Genomic DNA, 21,136 nt, shown 5'->3' on the forward strand with positions numbered 1-21,136 from the left:
ATTTACATATGTATTTAAGTTTTCGATTAATACAATTCTAGCATGAATAATAAACCTTTATCATGAATAGGGAAATATAAAATAACAACTTTATTATTGCCTCTAGGGCATATTTCCTTCACCTCTCTATATCTTCAACTTGCAAGTAGACAACTCTTTGTCTTCCTTTCCCTTTTTGCTCATCGTTTGGCAGCATCACTATTGAGACATTGTGTTCGGGATCTTTTCCATCTTTTGTGTCTCCTACGCATGGTTCTAGGAAAAGAAGGATGGCGATGCACTATAATGACGATGAAAAACTTTGTCCCACATGCACTCAAGAATGACGAAAAAGTAACAACCATATGGCTTCGCCTCCACTCTAGCACGAAATCTTCCTATGAACTTTGTATTAATATAGAAGATAAGACTACCCCGTCTCCATTAGTTTTTTCATAGCCTGACATCTCCTCCCTCATCACAAACTTGCAAGAAGGCAGGGTGGTGTCATCTTTCCCCACAATTTCAGCTTGTCGCTTAGCCCTACTAATGCACACGTGGTCTTCTCCCCATCTATGGAATCTCTGTTATGCTCTTGATGACAGAAAAAGGTAGTGTATTGCATGTGCTCTACGGCTTCGCATCTGATTGCACTCAATTGTCGACCATGTGCACACCAGTCTTAGCCGATGGTCTCTAGGATCCAATTATCCTCGCATATGTAAGTATGACAACCTATTTTGGTTCTTCGAATTAATCCCTGTTTGAGCACCTCCTTCCCTTCAGACAAGGCTTGCCAGATTTGGGAAGGATGAGCCTCCTATGATGCATATTTTCCGTCAATATGGGCTAGTGCAATAGTAAGGTTAGGCTGAATATCTCCATGCCCTGAAACCCTAGACCCCTACATTGCCTTCAGTGTTGTCATCATCATTCTTGCCACTCACATTCCTCAATAGCGAATGTATATGCTGGCAGATTCCGTGGATAAGTTTCAAATAAGCCATACGATAAGTAGGTATGACTTATGCAGCTAAATGTTTTCCCTTGACCAACAAAGAGTGCTACATCCTTCCTAGAACGTTTTTCCAAACACAATCACCGAGGCATGTGATATTGCCTTTTTTCTAACTTTGAAGGCATGCCCAAATATCCATTTGAATCTTCAAAATCACCCTGATCTAGTGATCTCTTCCCGCGTAGCACTTGAGCAACTCTTGCCAAAGAAAAGGGGATGAAGACTTTAGAAGATTACTGTGCTTGCCAGAAGCATCACAATCAAAATTGCAGTGTCTTCTGTAGATGATTCACCTATTTAACTTAAAAATGTGTTCCCTAAAACTTAGCAAAATTCATACTTTTATGTTTAAAAAAATTCATGTAGGCAGGTACTTCATTTGTTCCAAAATAATGAAGATTTAGAATAATCCTCGGGGCCGGTCCTGAGATTTTAGGGGCGCAGGGCAAAACTAAACTTTGGGCCTATTAATATTAGTAATAGTATGTGGCTTGCATATGACTATACGATCATGTCTTGGCACTTAATTCATGAGTAAATTTGTAAATATTTTTTGGTACATTGGTTTCTAAAACGCATGAAGACGAAAATACGAAGTACATAATATGGATATCATGACTTTTTAAATTTCAGACGAGTTTAAAGCTCTTGAATTTGCAATGATGCGAGTGAATATATATACAATCACATCAGCCAATTTGCAAGATCTCTAAAATCAAATCTAATGAAAATAAATGTAAGAAAAGTACAACAAAAATTCCTATGAAAATATCTCATTCCAATCTAAGAAGCCTTTAGCACTTACATTCTACCATTTTACTAAAAAGTAAAAGGAGCTTCATCATTGGTCCAAATAGTTATTTTGAACATAAGTTATACTACCTCCATTTCAGTTTACAAGTCCTGCGCGTATGCCTAGGTTGCTAATTTTATCACCCTTATATAAACTATATAACACAACAATTATACCGTTTAAAAATAGAACATCTGAATTTTATGTTGTTATATTTTTTTAAATATATGACTTGTATTAGGTTGGTCAAATTGACGATCTAGGAGTACGCGCACGTCCTGTAAACCGAGAGAGAGGGAGTATAATTTGTGAGGATGATTAGTAACAAGCATGCATACCTCACAAATGGCTGAACTTCAGAACGGTAATATGGAACACCTTGGATTCACATCGGTCGATCGGTAATCCGGTGGTTGGCAAGGACGCGATGTGAGTGAACCGGCGTCCGATGGGAGGTGCTCGGCCATGTGGTCTGGCCGTGCATGCGCATCTGCGTTGGGCGCCTCGAGACTCGAGTGTAGCGAGTGGAGTTCGCTGGCTTTCGCGTGTGGGCACTCGCCATTTTCATGATCGGAGCGATGGGTCCGATGGATGGTGGAATTCGGGACCGTGGCAATTTTTTTTAGGGATAGTAGCAATTTTGTTAGAAAAAAATGATTATAGTGATCTTTTTGTTAGAAAAATCCGGGCGATCCAAAAGAAAACAAGGCAAATCCCACGTCCTTCGGACATAGACATACGCCTGCTTGCTGGGATTTTTTTTTTCATAATCTGTGTGCTATGGGCTAGTGTGTATATGGCTGGGGAGGGGGATCCCTTTCCCCCGGCCGACTGTGATTATTCTTTTTGACCAAGTCTATAAAAATATTTACAAAGATCTGCAACTTAAAAATATATAATATGAAAATATGTTTCATAATGCATCTAATGAAGCAAAATTGGTGTTGTAGATGAAGTTTGACTTAAGGCAAATCTATAACTTCAATTATTTTGCAACAGAGAGGGTATTGGACATAAACTTAGCCTTATACTCACTCCGTAAACAAATATAAAAGTGTTTAGATCACTACTTTATAGTGATCTAAATGCTCTTATATTAGTTTACAAGGGGAGTATTTTTTTCATAAAAATAATATGGCAGAGTGTGACGTGCGAAAATCATAAATGATTTTTTTTGGCGGATATTTTACACTTTTGGTAAAGCTTTACTGTTTTCGCCAAGACCCAAGTTTTAAAATTAGTTCTTAGGAGCTCCGGTTCCCCAAAACCGCTCTCACAATCCCACGATTTTGGTTGCAGGCTCGTTCATTGCAGGCCAGTCCCGCTTGCCGCCTACGCCTAGCCCCGGCGTCCGCGACCAAGGCCGGCCAGCCGCCGACGGCGTCCACACTGTCGGATGCCCCCCGCTCACGGCAGGCATGGTCGTACGGGAGCATCATTTGAGGTGGAGGGAACCAGGCAACCAGCGGGGCATCCTCCTCGTCTCGGCGGCAGACGCTTGCAATGTGTTCGTGCAAATGCTTCTGTAGGTGTATGCGCTCCGATCTGTCGGTAAGCATTTCTATCTCGGAACGGTCTGAGGTTATGTCGTCAATCTTTCATTTTTCTTGGCGAACTGATGAATGCCGTTGTATCTGAATCCATCTTCAGAAATGAATCATCGGTCCGGGTACATGCTGCTGGTGCTTCAAAAAGAAGGTTGTCTTTCCTTCTCAAGCATTCTTAGTAGTCAAACAGACTTTGGGATCACACTATTGGCGTGAAGTGAACCATAGGGATCTTCATATCTGATCATCAAGATGGCATGATTGACTTTACCTTTTATGTCAGTCGTTCTTCTGTTTTACTTACTCAGCTACCTCGCTTATGCACGTGCAATCTACACTTTTTGACAGAATAAGGATCCAGTAAGTTACGGTTCAAGACAGGACACCGTTTCTTATTTGGAGACCGTTCCTCCAGTATTTATGCCAATACACCAGCGAGGCAGAGACACAAAAGCAGCGCTGTTCTCTGAAAAGAGAGGCTGCAATTTGTGTCAACACTATTCTTGCTCTTCCGCAGAAAATTGTACCACTTGCAGAAACTATCAGAATCATAGTAACATATGATTCTACATCATCTGATGGCCAGGAATTTATTTGTAGTTAGTTTGTTGATTCTTTCGCTTGTCTTTAACTCATGCACAGCTCACTCATGGAGGAACAATAGTTCTCTGGATGATGTTGGTCCACGTTGTGAACCTTCTTCCCATCCGTTTGGTCTGTGCAAGACAAGAGCAGCAGCTTTTGGCTATCCATGTGAAGATCACATGGTATGTGAGCTCTTATGAATGTACTCCTAGACATTGTTTTAAACTGCAATGTTATGCTTCCATAAGACAATTCTGGCCTTTTGTAAAGCATACAGCCTAAATCTATGGCAGGTCACAACAGAAGATGGTTATATTCTTAGCCTAAAGAGGATTCCTCATGGTGTTTCTAACTCGACCCAGAATACAACGAGGATACCAGTACTACTATTCCACGGGCTCATGGTGGTAAGGATATTGTTGACAAACTTTCTGCCACTGAGTTCCATCCATACCTAAATGAAATATGTGTGTATTGGACAGGATAGCGTTTCTTGGGTACTGGGTACGCCAAAACAATCACTTGGATTTATTTTGGCAGATGGTGGGTTTGATGTTTGGTTTGCCAACACCCGTGGAACTAATTCCAGTCGGAACCATACCTCGCTCACCCCAGATGATCCGGTTTTCATCTCAAGCCTGGTCAAGAATACATTTTTCCTTGGATTTTCACTAACAAAGTATCGACTAATATTTTCAGGAGTACTGGAATTGGACGTGGGACCAACTTGCTGCCTATGATCTTCCTGCCGTGCTTCAGCATGTCTATGATCACACAGGAGGCCAGAAAGTCCACTATATCGGTCACTCCCTGGTGAGCTGAGATATCCCTGTTGAAGATTTCGATGAGTTCAGTTTTGGAACTTGAGAGGTATACTGAAGCAACTTTTACTTCATTTCCAGGGAACCTTGATTATTCTTGCAGCCTTCTCAGAGCACAGGTTACTTCATTTAGTTCGATCGGCTGTGTTGCTCTGCCCAATTGCTTATCTGTATAAGACAAAATCAAAACTCACCCGGCTTGCTACTCAAATCCTCCTTGCAGAAGTAAAAACTGTTCATCATACTTGTTCTTATTATCAACTACCACATGTATAATTTACATGGCGAATGGTTTATTTTCTTTGGTTTGTCTTGCGCAGGCATTTCACTTTCTAGGATATCGTGAGTTCAATCCTGTTGGGTAGGTATCTTTACTACAACTTCTAATGTTAAGAAAATGCAGTATATGCGCTCGATTACCAAGTTCCTGCTTGTAGTTTTGCATCTTGCGGCAACTTATTGATCATGAGTAGAGGTGCACATGCTTAAGCTTTTCTACAAGGTTGTCGTTGCACACAACTATGAATCTCGTTGTGATATCAATGTTGCCAAGAGTCACCACTTCGAGACTTGCCATTCATCTATTGAAAATCTGAAGTTGCGTTGTGTACTGGTACTCTTGGGTAACCAGTGTCAATTCTGTTGTGCTCTATTGACAAGTACAAATGTGCTGCTGCATGTCAGGCCAGTTTCACATGAAATTCTGCTCATAATATGCGGTGACCCTGAAATCGACTGCTACGACCTATTTACGGCTGTTATGGGTATATTTCTTGCATAAAATCCTCCATATTCCAAGAAATATATGATGCTAAGCTAAGACGTGATGTTAAGCTAAAATTGACCTTATATCACTAACTTTAGTTGCCTGATGGTTGAAGGACCGGACTGCTGCCTCAATGCTTCAACTGTATGTAACTTCCTGCAGCATGCTACACAGTCCACCTCTATCAAGAACCTTATTCACATGTCGCAGAGTAAGGATCACAATCAAAAGCTTAAAAAAGCTTTCTATTGTTCAAATCTCAGGAGCCGCACTGACTTTCTTCTCCTGGTTTGCCTGCAATTAGTGATCAGGTACGAAGGGGTCAGAAGGTATGACTATGGCAACGCCAAGGAAAACATGAAGCATTATAGCCAGCCAAGCCCCCCGCTGTACAACCTCTCATCCATCCCCACCCATGTCCCCATGTTCCTCACCCATGGCGGCCAAGACTTCCTCGGCGATGTCCCTGACACCAGGCACCTCCTGAAGACTCTTGTCAGAACCCATGACAGCGACAACATGGAGGTACTGTACGTGCCCGACTACGCCCACGCTGATTTCGTGATAGGATATAATGCTCCGCAACTCGTATATGGGCCGATGGTCGACTTCCTTCAGCGCCACTGAGAGAGTCGCCACTTCAGGTCTCTCTCCGAGCAGGCCTTCAGCAGTAACTTCCTATCAGCCTATGCAACCAACCAAAACTTCAACCACATATTACTTGTCCGTGTATATGGCTTGTGTATGGTCTTAGCATATGTCTGCTCATCAGAGTGAGTAGATGCCAGTTTGATCATGCTAGAGAGTGGACTACTCTGTCAGATGTTCAGTTTCATGTATCCAGTTTACCCGTTCTGTCGAATCCCACGTTATCACTTTATTTAGAAGTCTCAGATTCTGGACCCATTATGCACCTACTACATCAGCGTGTTTTCTTTTGTCGACTGGATAATCTTCATGGTTCACTGTGGTCTACATTGTGAGCAAATTGCTGGCCAAGATCGCCCGTGGATGCGGCGATGCCGATGCCGCAGCACTTTATATGTTCTTCTCTTGGGGAACTTCAGAGCTCCTCGGTCATTCAACTTGCAATTACAAATCTGCAGATGACACGACTGAAATACTGTCAGAACATTTATTTATTTCAGTACTCTTGCTGTTGGAACCATGCTTTCATGTTTGATTATTCTTCATTTCCTCTTTTCCGTATTGCCAAGAGGCGTAGCCAACTGTTCATCAGATTGAGCCATTTTGCTTTATGCCTACGTAGGCTGAAGCATGGAATATCTGAATCTGGCTACCAAAGGGGCCAGAAATTGGCTTTGACCAGTGTTTGGCACAGGACATGTTCTGTTTTTTTTCCCAATAATGCTCTAACTAATTGGTTTGAGAAAGTTTCCCGCCTGATCTCAATTACACTATTCCAATCAATGACAAGAAAGTTTCAGCCCCTACTTCAGTATGCTTTTCGCCCTTCACCTTTGAAAAATAGAGCCATTCCTGGATCAACATTGTTTCTTCTCTAAATACGTATATGGTGGAAATTGCAGTCTGCCAAGTTTCACAGAAAATGCTTCTTTCAATTAAAAAACCAAAATTTAACTTCTTACAAATGCATATTTCAAATAAAATCAAACTTTAACTTTCTGCTTTGAAAATTGGCAGGGGCCGCGCGAACGCGTACCCCCTCTACCACAAATTACGACGTCCACTCTCCCACTTGGGGAGATGGTAGGCCAACGCACTCACCAGGTGCAATGTGAGCCATTGATCTAGGCCACGAGCCTTCTTGATCACCCGTTGACCCCGTCCAGGTAAGTATCTTGCAATGAAGCACCTAGCCATCATAATATAGCCAGCTCTTCCACTCTAATCTCCCTATGGTGGCGATGTGGTACTAAAAGAACCTGAGCGCCTGCAGCTATGGGGTGTTCAGGTCAGGCATGGGCCTATTTTGGGTGGACTTGTAATTTAGGGGTGGGCTCCCTATGGCTGGCCCGGTAGCCGAGTAGTATTCATTCCCCATCAAAGTAATGTTTGTCATCAGTTCTACTAATTTGCCTAAAAAAATCAGATCTACTCATTATGTATTGCTAAGCATGAGCAGATTAAGAAGTTTTTTTTTACGGAAAAGAGGTTTATGTCGTGTAAGTGTAAAAACAATGTTGTGGAGAACTTTCAACGTCTGTTTGATTCGCATGATTTATAAAACATATACAATTAATAAGAAAAATGTATATTAGAATGTTGTGCACTGTTGACTACTATGGCTTTTTTACAAGATTTTGTGAACATGGAAATATAAATGAAAAAAAATGATTCCGATGCACACTCCAATCCTACAAGATTGAATTTGTCCTAAAGTGTCTTTGATTGAGAAAAAAATCCAAGAGGTTTGAGTCAATCGAATTTATTCCATTGAGATGGCCGTTTTGGCTTTGGATAAACCATAAATTCAAAAAAAAAGTAAGTGCATTTTGATTTTTTTTTTGTAGATGTTCATGTTAGTGTAACAAGCGTGCTTGAAAATTTTCATGTGAAACGAGATAGCAATGCTTCACCGGTGAAAAACAAAATTAAGTGTAACATTTGGCATTCGACTTGTTTTTTCCACACATGTCAGAATGCTTAAGCTTTTCCAGCTAAAATTTGCAGATAGCATTTGGGTGTGACAATAGAAGCATCTAAAATTTTTCAAAAGGCATTCGACATTTGCGAAAAAACATTTTTGACGCCAGCATATGCTCCAAAGAGCCAAATCGGATTTCTGCATTCAGATGTACTAATGTAGTGCAAACGAGTCCTTGAGAAATATTCCCCAAGGATCCAATCCCACGACTTAAACAATCTAAACAGGGAGAATTCCCATGGATTCAGATCTTCCAAAGTTCTATCAAAATTTCTTCAGTTTTTTTTTGCGGGAAATTACTTCAGGTCTAATTGGTCACCTTTTCCATTTTGTACAACTGTTGCCAACATGTGCATGCAAGTTGTCAAGAAAGAAATTACAGATGCATACAATTGGTCCGTCCGGACACCAAGCCACATGCTTTTGTATGTAGCCCTCTTTGTTTGCCACTGCCCCCAAGAGCTATATACTCCAAAATGGGGTCCGGAAACGATTTTGCCTAGTGTTCGTTCACAGTTGGCACCCTCATCAGAGTGAGAGATCACAAAACAGATGTCGATCCAGACTCCCTTCCGTCAGGCAAACCTGTGACTCGTCACCATCATCATTTATGCCCCTTCCGAAATCAAAGCAATTAATCTGCAGATCCAGACAACAGATTATCTTTTTTTCAACCACCCTGTCGCTTTTTGATTCTGGTGACGAAAACCAAAAGTTGCACATTTCCATCCTTGTACTGACTTAGCCAAAATGCTTCTGCACCACAACACATACTATTACAAGGAAAATGGTAAAATCAATGTGCATGAAAGATGATGGTGATCAACCCAAAAAATACCAAGTGAATGAAAGAAATGGCTAAAATTTATTGTTATTTTTTGACCCATAAAATTTATTGTTATTGTTTAGGCAGGGGCCGCGCGAACGCGTACCCCCTCTATCACAAATTACGACGTCCACTCTCCCATTTGAGGAGATGGTAGACCAACACATTCACCAAGTGCAATGTGAGCCACTGATCTAGGCCACGAGCCTTTTTGATCGCCCGTTGACCCCGTCCAGGTAAGTATGTTTCAAGGAAGCACCTAGTCATCCTAATATAGCCAGCTCTCGTGCTCTAATCTTCTTGTGTCATCGATGTGGTACTAAACAAAACCTCAGCGCAGCCTGCAGCAACGGCATGGGCCTGTTTTTTTTCGAATTTGCAACTTAGAAGTGGGCTCCTGATGGCTGGCCCGGTAGCTGAATAATATCCCCGCAAATATGTTTATATGCTCAAAAAAAAGGTTATATGTGGCTCTTTTTGTTTGCCTCAGTACTCACAGAGAAGAAGAAGAAACAAGTGATGTAAAGTTCTTTAATTTATCTGTTGATAAGCCATGTGGATCCAGGCTTCATCTGATAAACAAACACCTGACGGTGAGGTGACCTGGGCTCTCAACTCTCATGCTAGCCATCGATCAGACACATGGCACGAACAAGGATATGGCTGACAATAGCTTGCTGCCGCTTGCCGATTCCTTGCTCGTCGGCAACGTGTGACTCATCGCCATCATCATGGACGCCTTCCTGCCCCTTCCGGAATCAAAGAACAGAGGGACTGAAAGCGACATGGTAGTAGCAGAGTTGTGAGCTATTTTCTAACTGAATTTCTAGCGAACGGCCCAGAATAGTTGCAGGTAACCTCTGAATTTCTAGCGAACGGCGCGAGATATTTGGCAATTTCAGGTCTCAGGGGATGTTCTCTGGTTGCCCGCTTACTTCTTACCACTCCAACCTAACGAGCAAGTCATTTCTTTTGGTGGGGGTATGAAACTATAAAAATCGTGAGGGAAGTGTTGTCAGGATAATTGTTACTGACGGTTGTTCATCAGATTGAGCCACTTTCCTATTTGCCTCCGCGGAGTAAATAAATGTATGGGATATCTGAATCTGCAAGGGGCCAGAAAATGGTTTTGATCAGGGTTTGGCATTGGGCATGTTCCGTTTTCTTTCCCCAGTAATGCTCTGGCCAGTTGGTTTTACCAAATTCCAACGCCTATTTTCGATTACTTAACTCCAATCATTGACAAGTTTCATCCATCCCCTGTTTCTTCAGAATGTTTTTGGCCCACCCCCCTTCAAAACAAATGTAGCCTGGACCTAAGCTCTCCATAGGTAAGTACAATAAGCTTTAGCTTTTCCGGCTAACCCGCTTTACTTTATGATAGTGCGTGCCAATCTCTGCCCCTTCAAGAATCAAAGAAGCGGCATGTCAAATATCAACACAGAAAAGGGTAGAAGAAATATGTGCTACTAGATCAACAACCCCGGTAAGTGGCAACACGTCACTACTCATGCTGGATACAAAACCATTAATCTGAAGACAAAGTATCCTGCCTGGTCGCTTTCGCTTTCTGATTCTGCATGAAGGTGACGAAAACTGAAAGTTGCACATTTCCATCCTAGTGCTGAGTACTGACTTAGCCAAATGCTTCTGCACCACCGTAAAACATAGGAGTATTACACATGAATGAAATGGCCAAGGAAATTTAACATAGTAAAATCAAGAGCTCATAAATGAATATCTAAAATTTATTATTTTTGTTTTTGTCCAGATCTACCCTGAACTTTTGTCCGAAAGCGGGCATGAAAGCCTTTGTTTCTCCTTTGTCACCTTTGTTTTTCCATAGTCGCAGCCAACCTTTGATGCACGTGGCGTCAGATATTTAGCGACCTCGTGTGTCATGGAGATCTTCTTTAGCGCTTAGCACTTCAATTCTTATGGTTATTCTTTTTTGCCGACAGTAAAGTGAATTCTCTGAAACCGTAGTACAATAATGGAATAATGAGATGTAGCCAGAATACTTATTTTTTGTGAGTACGCCTGTTATCAAAACGAACTTTCAGGTTTAAATATTCGCCATTCCCCTTTCCCGTGTCGCCAAGAGTTGCCAATGACTATTGATCAGATTGAGCCATTGCCCCCTAAGGCTCTGGGTATCTGAATCTGGCTACCAAAGGGGGCCAGAGACCGGCTTTGACTAGTGTTGGGCACTGGACATGTTCTATTTTCTTTCCCAATGATGCTCTAATTAATTGGTTTTAGAAATTTTCTACACCTGATTTCGATTACACTATTCCAATCACTTACATGAAAGTTTCAGCCCCAGCTTCTTCAGAATGTTTTTGGCCCTTCCCACATTAAAAAAGAGAGGCATTCCTTGACCCTTCCGGTGATAAAAACAAGTGTTGCCAGGAGCCCAGGACCCAAGCTCCCGTCTAATAACTGATAAGTATGATAAGCTAGCTGCCATGCCTCGTCAATGAAAACAACAGAAATGACTTAGCTTTATCTTTGTCGACTACTCTTTTTACTTGACAACAGTGTGTGTGACTCATCGTTAATCTCTGACCCTTCCAGAATCAAGGATTAAATATGAGCATAAGAAAGATACTCTGTCTGTCTGGATCAACAGCCATGGTCACTGACAAGTGACGACACGTTGCGAATGATGTGCCTTGGTCTTCTTGTCCTGGCCGCTCTCTGTTTCTTGTTCTCTTCTCTGAAGTGATGGAAACTGGAAATCGAAGTTTCATATTACCTCATGTCAGATAGTCAACAATGCCATAGGTAAAATACAAAGCTTGCGCATCACAAAAATAAGATGACCAAAATTCATTTTTTTAAATTGGCAGGGGCCGCGCGAACGCGTACCCCCTCTACCACAAATTACGACGTCCACTCTCCCAATTGGGAGATGGTAGACCAACACTCTCACCAAGTGCAATGTGAGCCATTGATCTAGGCCACGAGCCTTCTTGATCGCTCGTTGACCCCGTCCAGGTAAGTATGTTGCAATGAAGCACGTACACATCATAATATAGCCAGCTATCGTGCTCTAATCTTCCTGTGTCATCGGTGTGGTACTAAACAAAACCTGAGCGCTGCGCTGCAGCCTGCAGCAACGGCATGGGCCTATTTTTGGTGTTCTGGCATGGGCCTCTTTTTTGGACGTGTGACTTAAGTGGGCTCCTGATGGCTGGCCCGGTAGCCAAATAGTATCCCCCACAAAAATGTTTTGTGATTCTGAAAAAAACACACAAATATGTTTTGTATTTATCCGTGGCTCTTTTGGATTCAAAAAAATAATAATATCCATGGCCCTTTTTGTTTGTCACTCCCCCAAGAGCTATCTTTATACCATATACTTCAAAAAGGTTCCGGAAATTAACTAGTGCTTGTCATCTGACCTTAGATTTTTTTTCCTTAACAAATAATAATGCTGTAGTCTATTGGATTTAGACATTTTCACAGGCTATATTATTCCATCTACCGACGAAAGTTTCAGCCGTCGGCGATGCTTTTGGGCCCCTCTCTCCCTTCAAAGAACATAGTCATTCCTTCACGGTTGGCACCCTCGGCCTCAGCCCTCAATAAGAAAAGAAAGAACAAGTGATGCCAAGTTCTTTAATTTATCTGTTGATAAGCCATGTCGATCCAGACTTCCTAGTCGAGATCGATAGCAGAACTTGAGAGAGATAAACAAACACCTGATATCAGAGGTGACCTGAGCTCTCATGCGAGGCATCAATCAGGCATATGACACGAGGAAGGATATGACTGATAATGGCCGTTTGCCGGTTCTTTATTCGTCGGCAACGTGTGACTCATCGCCATCATCATTCCTGCCCCTCGCGGAATCAAAGAACTAGAGGCTGAAAGCGACATGATAGTAGCTTAGTTGGAGCGATTTTCTAACTGAATTTCAAGCGAACCCCGGTAGTTGCAGTTAATCTCCGGTGCTCTCTGGTTCACTGCTTACTGCTTGCCACTCCAACCTAACAAGGAGATTCCTTGCAAAAGAAAAATAAACTAACGAGGAGATGCATTTGTTTCGGTGTTGTCAGGATAATTGATATGTAAACACATTTTCAGGATTATTTATTTTGTATTTTTCTTTTTCATTACGCCAAGAGGTACTAATGATTGTTCATCAGATTAAGCCACTCTCCTATTTGCCTCCGCAGAGCAAATGTATGGGTATCTGAATTTGCAAGGGGCCGGAAAATGGTTTTGGCTCGTATTTCGCATTGGACATGTTCCGTTTTCTTTCCCAGTAATGCTCTAATCAGTTGGCTTTAGAAAATTCTGACACCTATTTTCGACTACTCAATTCCCAATTGTTGCCAAGTTTCATCCCCTATTTCTTCAGAATGTTTTTGGCTCTTTCCACTTTAAAAAAGAGAGCCATCTTTCACACATCCGGTGATAAAAACAAATCTTGCCTGGACACGAACTGAAGCGCGATTACATGATCACATTGTGTCCCTTCAGGAATCAAAGAAGCGTCTGAAAATGGTGATTGAAATTTAAGTGCTGGATCAACAACCGCGGTAAGCGACAACACGTCCCTACTCATCCCGGATACAAAATCATTAACGTGCAGATCCATACAACAAAGTATCTTTTTCAGCTGATCTGGTCGCTTTCTGATTATGCATGAGGGTGACGAAAACTGAAAGTAGCACATTTCCATCCTAGTACCGACTCAGCCAAATACTTCCATGAACATAACAAAGGATCAAATAAAAAATTCACAAGCAAACCAAAGAAAATACCAAGGAAAATTATCAAGATAAAATCAAAAGTTCAAAACTGAATGGCTAAAATTTATTGTTTTAAATTTGGCAAGGGCCGCGCGAACACATACCCCCTCTACCACAAATTACAACGTCCATTCTCCCGCTTGGGGAGATGGTGGACCAACGCACTCACCAAGTACAATGTGAGCCATTGATCTAGGCCACGAGCCTTATTGATCGCTCGTCGACCCCGTCCAGGTAAGTACCTTGCAACGAAGCACCTAGCCATCATGATATAGCCAGCTCTCCTACTCTAATCTTCCTGTTTTGTCGAGGTGGTACTAAACTAAACAACAGCGCTGCGTAGTTATGTGTTGTTTGGACGTGGGCTTGTTTCGCGTGGAGTTTTGTCACTAAATGGGCTCGGGATGGCTAGGCCCAGTAATGATAATACGAACATAAAATTCAATGTTCACTTAAAAAAAACCTACTTCTAAAAAAAACTTTTAAAAAAACCTGTAAGATTGCTCACTGTTTTGCACTTGCCAAACGTAAAGATCCAATACGGGGTTCCATTTCTATTTTGCTGTTCTGCCTCCAAGAGCTGTACCATACGTGATACCTGAGCTCTCAAAAGGGCAAGGAAACGGCGATGACCTGTGCTTGTAGTTAACCGTAGCTTTTCGTCTCCCAGTAATGCTCTAGTCTACTGCATTCAGAAACTTTCGCAGCTAACCTGAGTTTTTCAGGCTCCATAATCTGATTACACTATTCCAGTTATCGCCGAAGTTTTGGTCCTTTGCGACTTTTTGGGCTCGTCTTCCCCTTCAAAGAAGTAGCCATTTCTTCTTCACGGTCGACGCCCCCACTGTCGCAGGGAAAAGAAAAAAACAAGTGATGTCAAGTTGTTTTTTTATGATATGAGCTATGTCGGCCCAGACTTCCTAGTCAAGCGTGATAGAAAAACCATAGAGACTAGTAAGTTTGCACGTGCAACACACGTCTGGACTGAAAGCATGTTATACAATGAAACATAATTTTTTATCATAATTTCATTTCAAAAATACATATTTCTAATTCCCAAGTCATAAAGATAGGATCTATTTTATTGACAGGATTTATCACTACTTTAGCTACTTTAGCAGCTTGGCCAATTACACGGAATTCGTAATTATTCTATTTCCTGATGCTCGCTATGTATAGTGGTCAAATAGGATTATTTTCTTTGCGAGATCTTTTACTATTTTTTATCATGTGGGAGTTAGAATTAATTCTTGTTTACTTACTTTTATCCGAGTGAAGCGGCCCCAGGTGTAAGAATGCCCAGATATCATGTGGGAATTGACAGGATTTATCGCTTCACTCGCAGCAAACCATCAGGTTGCATCGATATCATATCTTTATCACCAAAATAAAACATGAATCATGCTACTCATTACCTACAGGTCCTGACCAATGTAGTTCAATGGCCAGCCCTTCCCCCTGCGGTTGTACCAAGCGACGGCCCATACATACCCGTCGATGGAGCCGCTTCGCCCAACTCACAACAGCTGTCGTCGGCTCGCTCGTCTCCCTCATAGAACGGCATCGCTTCGCTCGCAGCAAACCATCAGGCTGCATCGATATCATATCTTTATCACCAAAATAAGACATGAATCATGCTACTCATTACCTACAGGTCCTGACCAATGTAGTTCAATGGCCATCCCTTCCTCCTGCGACTGTACCAAGTGACGGCCCATACATACCCGTCGACGGAGCCGCTTCGCCCGACTCACAACAGTTGTCGTCGGCCCGCTCGCCTCCCTCATAGAACGGCATCGCTTCGCTCACAGCAAACCATTAGGCTGCATCGATATCATATCTTTATCACCAAAATAAGACATGAATCATGCTACTCATTACCTACAAGTCTGACCAATGTAGTTCAATGGCCAGCCATTCCCCCTGCGGCTGTACCAAGCGACGGCCCATACATATCCGTCGACGGACAATGCGGATGCCCGAGCCAGTGCAGCAAGAATAACACTTATTACGTGGAGATCCGGACCAATGTAGTTCATTTGACAACATTTAGTGTTCATTTTTCCATGGTCAGGTCCTGACCAATGGAGGTACAATTTTTTTTGCAATCTATCCATTTTAAATGGCATGCCTCTCCTGCAACTTTCAGAAAACGTACTGGCATGTCCTATGCCCGAATAATGGCCATTCCAGGTCCACAAACAAATTAAAAAATACAGGTAGCCGTTCGAGATTGCAAGTCTAATAGTAGCTCTTAGATGACAAATAACAAAATCTAATAGTGACCAGGATGGGCATCCCATCGTGTCTCTAATTTGGGGTTGTACTTGGCACCTTTTTTTGTATGAATTTAGTCGGTTCACTCAAATTTTTCATCTAAGCTCAATAAAACTGAGCCATGCATAGCTAGTCTTTCCACGGCCAATAGCAGCTTTACAGAAAAATAGCTCATCATGAACCGGCAAAAGCATCAGCTACGCGATGCATGTGAAATCGCATCCCAAGTCCTAAAGGTATATGGCTATTGAATATCAAGAAACAAGCTAGAAAGCAGCAAGGCAATGAAAATGGATGGATTCCATGGCAGCATGATCTTTGTGCCCTCCTATCATTATGAATCTTGATTAGGGCAGGGAGAAACTGCCGAGTTGCCTTTTTTGGTTCCCGTGTATAGACACCTGCAACATATAACTTTTTGTAGTAAAATGTAAAATATTAAGACTGTTCTAAATGAATTTGCATAGGCCCTACGGAAAAAAGTATAGTCGTGACTCATGAATGTAATCAAATGAACTAAGAATTTGCTAATATGTCTAGCAGGACACATCTCTCATCCTCGTTCCTCCTCGGCACAATTGCATTCCTTAGTATGGTTATACATATCCTCAAACATGTAGGAACTAATATTTGTCTTTCTCACGTGCATGAAGAAATAGTTACATTTACGTGCTAGAAAACTAATTGGATGAGAAGTATATATGTCGCTCATTGTTGTTCTTGTATAAAAACAGTACGAAAGTGGGATCATAAACTCATCAATCCTTGTTGTCTCTCTTTATTTACAGAGCATTTAACCTCTGCCTCACACAACGTATATATGTCTCAGCATTCGGCATGTACCTTTTGTCAATGTCAACATACTCAAATACGACATCTTCACCAAGTTCCAATGTAACAGGCTGTCAAGAAAAAAGATGCAATACCAAAGGTGAGAATGGCAGTCTATTGGCCAATATATTCTACTGTAATAATTAGTCTAAAGGAGAAAAGATGCATGATATGTGATAAATTAGTACAAATATAAATAAAATTATAGAAATGTGGAACAAACCTTGACCCTAGGAGTTGCAGCAACTATAATCCTTTTACTAGTTTCATAGCTCCAAATTAATGCAACCTAATAGTTTATCCATCCCTTCACCTGGTGACCTCTTGAACTTAAATAGAGATGATTTCTGAAACAAAATGTGAGATGTTTAATCTGGGCCTCACCCAAACACACTTATGTACTTTGTTTTGGAAAATATGTATTCAAATAGCTTGCATAGAAAATGGTGTCAAGAAAGAGCCAACTTAATCAAATGGCCTTGCTACATATAATCGATAACCTTCAAGCTATTTCGAAGTCCATATTTCTTTTATCAAAAACCATAATAAAGTTCTTGTGTCATAGCAAATAACCTGCTGGGCAGGATGCAGAACCTGAATGTTTTTTCCATCTGCATAACACACTGCAGTTTATGAGAAACCGCAAAAAATCATATCACCCAAGAGAGGCAACCTACAAACACACATCAATTACATTGTCCGAAATAAATATTTCTAGCATCAATTGAAACCATGTTTGAACTATAAATGAGTAATGTATGTAGTTAGTGACATACAACGATCCAGCCACTGAAGTTTGTGCTCTTGAGCATGCACAGGCACGAAATAAGTAATCATAGGAGAGGGAAATCACTAATGAACATTGCAAGTTTGCAACTAATTTGTAGAGTGTGGTTAATCACAGTCGACCGGACAGAGAAGAAAGCACTCATGATCCTGCGTACTGCTGAACACCCTCCCGATTATGCACTCCAATGGACTATTGTTCGCGTCATCAATCTGCACAAATTTGCAAGATGAACTTGGATAATGCATTTCAAGTATGAACCGCTAGCTAGGAGAAAACTGAATGTGGAGCACCTGACGAGGGTGACGATGCGCTTGGAGGTGGGAGCGATGCACTGGCCATGGTCGTCAAGGACGAAGCCAGCGGGTGGCTTGGGCATGGCGTCGCCCGACCATGTGCCCCCCCCCCCCCCAGCGAACCTCCCCCTCCCCCTCAGCCTCCTCGTTGTCATAGTCCCTATATCCTGCCTCATCGTCAAAATTCTCATCCAGCCGCAGAGCGTCGGGCGAGCGGGCCATGCCTGCCGGCGGCGCGCGTCTGGATTGCTCCCTGGACGGCGGCCGCTCGGCTAAGCCTCTCGGCGGCCCGCGCCCTTGGTGGTGGCGACTGGGTGCGCCAGTAGGGCCTCCCCTCCTTGGTGTACCTTGTTCTTCGTCGTCGTCATCGTGGAGCCTGGGCGGCAGCCCATGCTGGTGGGTCTGCGGAGGAGGGCCGCGGTTCCTGGGTGGCGGCCTGGACGACCGTTGCTGCCTCGGCGGTGCAGTCACTCGGACGGAGACACACCTCCTGCAACCCACTCTTAAGCAGATTAAGCCTCGTCCCAGCGGAGAATCGGCTGGCGGCGAGACCGTGGCCCACGCTTAAGTAGATGCGAGCGCTCATAGGGGTGTGGCGACGACATGGTGCGGTGGCGAGGCGGCGGAGTGGAGGAGCGGTGATCGGTGACCCTCCAAGCGGTTGGCGGCAGCAATAGAGGAGGGATGGCATGTGGATCGTGGCATCGTGCTCATGTATTCTAGGACGACGAAGGGGTACAGATGGATTAGCATGGGATCGGTGGGTTAGTGGAAACATGGAGTGGCATTGGTGGGTAATTAAAGTGTAAAACACGTTTGATAGATTGGAGCCATTTGGACCATCAAATTGCAAGTTTCAACGGATAGGATGATTTGGTTCTCCGCCCTTCGTGCTTTTATAGGGGTAGTAGATAAACAAACACCTGATGGCTTTTGAGGTGAGCTGGGCTCTCATCAACCCAAAGATCAATAGGAAATGACAATAGCTAGCTTGTCGATTCTTTACTTGTGAGCAACATGTGACTCATCATCACCGTCATCGTGGTTCATGGATTTCCGCCCCTTCAGGGATCAAAGAAGCGTCTACCCCTGCTGCTCCTATCAGCGGCCAAAGATGACGACAAGTAGAAGAAAACAAGGTGCGTACTACGTGCGCTGCCTACCTGGGATCAACCGACGGCGCGCGTTGGATCTACAATAAAACCTCGCGTCAGATCGAAACGGCAAGGTTTTCTGGCTCAACTGGTCGCTTTCTGGTTCTCCGCTTAGCGCCGGCCACCGAAGCGCGGGCTAGATACTACTAGATCGGATCCCACAGGTGGATTAAAAGAATGGGGTGGTTGCAGAGGGGTCACATGAATGAATGATTGGACTGATTAGCGGTGATCAGATCACCGATCACGGGGTGTGCCGCGCGCGTTCTTTGCCGCGTCGATCGCATGAATGATTGCACTCGGTGATCGGCGGTGATCAGAGCAGTGATCACCCGATCGGTTCGCCGATACTGTTGGTGATCGATCGGCATGAAAGTGTTGCGCGCGCACTAAGATTAAGTGTAGCACCTAGGGTTGCGGTGATCCTCGCCAGGTGGCAGTAATCTCGTTAGCAGCTGCTGATGGATGATGATAAACCGAGTATCTGGGATAAACCGAGTGCCACCGGTGGATCCCAAGAATATAATTCTATGAGAATGATCACGGGCAGAAAAAAAAAGTGAGAGTGATCACAAACAAATGATTGATTTTGTGAACGTCTGCATCTATGCTGTGCTTATAAAATAATCTTTCAAAATAATTTTGTAATTGAGATAAATTGTGATGTGATAGACTACACTGGGAAAATTTGACCAAAACCGAGGAGAAAAAATGAAGAGAAATTATTGTTTCATCTATACTGCATTTCTTATTTCTTTTACTTCTTACCAGCACAGGTCCTATTTCTTGTTCTCATAGTGTAAACTGAATCTGCTTGCGAATTTGTACTGAATTTTTTTCATAAAATTCCAATCATGAAAATGGAATGACATAGTGTCAAAAAACGTCTTACATTATGGGACGAAGGGAGTACACATCAATGCATTCCCAAATTTAAATCCTCTAGAAATCCTATAGATTCATTCGAACTATAAGAAGCCTCAAAGACACGAGATGCGAACTAAACAGAAGGTGCAACTGTTACATGAGATTGTTGGGATTCAAAATGTAGGATTGCACTATCTCGTACTCCCTCTTGTCCTTTTTAGTCTGCATATAAATTTTATTTGAAGTCAAAATATCTCTATTTTGACTAAACTTATAGAAAATAGTATCAACATTCACAATGTCAAATTAATATTTTTAGATTCATTATGAAATGTAGTTTCATAGTACGCATGTTTGGTATTGTAGATGTTGATGTTTTGTAATATAAATTTGGTCAAATTTTGCAAAGTTTGACTTGATAGAAATCTAATAGGCGAAGTAAAAAGGACCGAAGGGAGTAGGATCTGTTCCTCTCTTTTTCACTAATGAGAAAAATATTCCCACCATCCCAAACAAGGCCTAAGATCAACTTTAGAAGATTCGTCGTATGGCCTTGGTTGGCATAATAACCGTCATTATGATTTTTTTGACTGAAAACGCCACCCCGACAAAGCAGACATCTAGCTCTCAACCTGCATAAATTATGGAGTGCAGGACATCTAGCTCTCAACGCCATGCTTCCATCCGTGCTCCCACTCCATCCTACGGCTGTTTTTTTCTTCTTTTTCTTTTTAATTTAATCATCTCCCCCCCTGATTTTAAGGGGGTGGGGTCGGGCCTTATCTTATTCCAATTAAATCATGCCACCTATGCGGGAGCACGGATGGAAGCACGTTGGGGGAGCAGGCAAGTCTCGTCCGGCCAAGGTGGGCGACCACACAGGCCCCCCTAAAAAACTGGGGCCCCCGAAATCATTAATTTCACGTTAATTATATTGCATGTCAGGCACTGTCTCATAAGCCAAATGATTTATTTCCTTCTCTACGTACCCCTGCATGCATGGGATATCTTACCTGTATTATCTCCCTGCATGCGCAGGATTCGTTTCCATCTCTTTCTCTTTCTCCCAAGCAACGTAGTACTACTACATAAGCCATTTATTTCCGGATCTTCCGGCGCTTTAATTAAGGAAATCACCATGCAGATCGCTCTATTCGTGGGGCCATTTTCCTTACCGTATACTCTCAGTGAAAAATG

At 42.6% G+C, this 21,136-nt stretch overlaps 1 protein-coding gene and 4 non-coding genes across 6 annotated transcripts; 1 reads left to right on the forward strand and 4 right to left on the reverse strand.

Annotated features, from left to right (window-relative positions):
• Nucleotides 1-3,047: 3,047 nt before the first annotated feature.
• Nucleotides 3,048-6,651, forward strand: LOC125525150 (triacylglycerol lipase 2). Of its 2 annotated transcripts, none has more exons than XM_048690170.2 (11): nucleotides 3,048-3,341; nucleotides 3,441-3,488; nucleotides 3,980-4,104; nucleotides 4,216-4,329; nucleotides 4,405-4,545; nucleotides 4,622-4,735; nucleotides 4,825-4,968; nucleotides 5,064-5,104; nucleotides 5,428-5,507; nucleotides 5,625-5,720; nucleotides 5,814-6,651. In XM_048690170.2, exons 2-11 carry the CDS (start codon nucleotides 3,443-3,445, stop codon nucleotides 6,134-6,136), a joined length of 1,224 nt encoding a protein of 407 aa, XP_048546127.1. In that variant the 5' UTR covers nucleotides 3,048-3,341; nucleotides 3,441-3,442; the 3' UTR covers nucleotides 6,137-6,651. The 2 variants fall into 2 exon arrangements, with proteins under 2 accessions (XP_048546127.1, XP_048546125.1); XM_048690168.2 differs by having other exon boundaries at nucleotides 3,686-4,104; nucleotides 5,814-6,649.
• Nucleotides 6,652-7,171: 520 nt separating this feature from the next.
• LOC125526167 (U1 spliceosomal RNA) lies at nucleotides 7,172-7,331 on the reverse strand. Its single transcript, XR_007291587.2, has one exon. It is a non-coding gene; the product is annotated as a U1 spliceosomal RNA (small nuclear RNA).
• A 1,717-nt stretch (nucleotides 7,332-9,048) lies between these two features.
• LOC125526190 (U1 spliceosomal RNA) lies at nucleotides 9,049-9,208 on the reverse strand. The gene has a single exon (XR_007291605.2). It is a non-coding gene; the product is annotated as a U1 spliceosomal RNA (small nuclear RNA).
• A 2,605-nt stretch (nucleotides 9,209-11,813) lies between these two features.
• On the reverse strand, nucleotides 11,814-11,972 carry LOC125526156 (U1 spliceosomal RNA). Its single transcript, XR_007291581.2, has one exon. It is a non-coding gene; the product is annotated as a U1 spliceosomal RNA (small nuclear RNA).
• A 1,837-nt stretch (nucleotides 11,973-13,809) lies between these two features.
• Nucleotides 13,810-13,969, reverse strand: LOC125526212 (U1 spliceosomal RNA). Its single transcript, XR_007291624.2, has one exon. It is a non-coding gene; the product is annotated as a U1 spliceosomal RNA (small nuclear RNA).
• Between the last annotated feature and the right edge of the window lie 7,167 nt (nucleotides 13,970-21,136).

This window comes from Triticum urartu, chromosome 7A (assembly GCF_056163025.1).
Source record: "Triticum urartu cultivar PI428250 chromosome 7A, HENAU_Tu73, whole genome shotgun sequence".
Taxonomy (NCBI): Eukaryota; Viridiplantae; Streptophyta; class Magnoliopsida; order Poales; family Poaceae; genus Triticum; species Triticum urartu.

Bases quoted from the DNA above. Each gene is read 5' to 3' on its own strand.
- LOC125525150 (XM_048690168.2), top strand. From the start codon at position 3,898: ATGATTCTACATCATCTGATGGCCAGGAATTTATTTGTAGTTAGTTTG. The intron at 4,330-4,404 runs GTAAGGATATTG...TGTATTGGACAG, and splicing joins TATTCCACGGGCTCATGGTG to GATAGCGTTTCTTGGGTACT. The intron at 4,546-4,621 runs GTTTTCATCTCA...TAATATTTTCAG, and splicing joins CGCTCACCCCAGATGATCCG to GAGTACTGGAATTGGACGTG.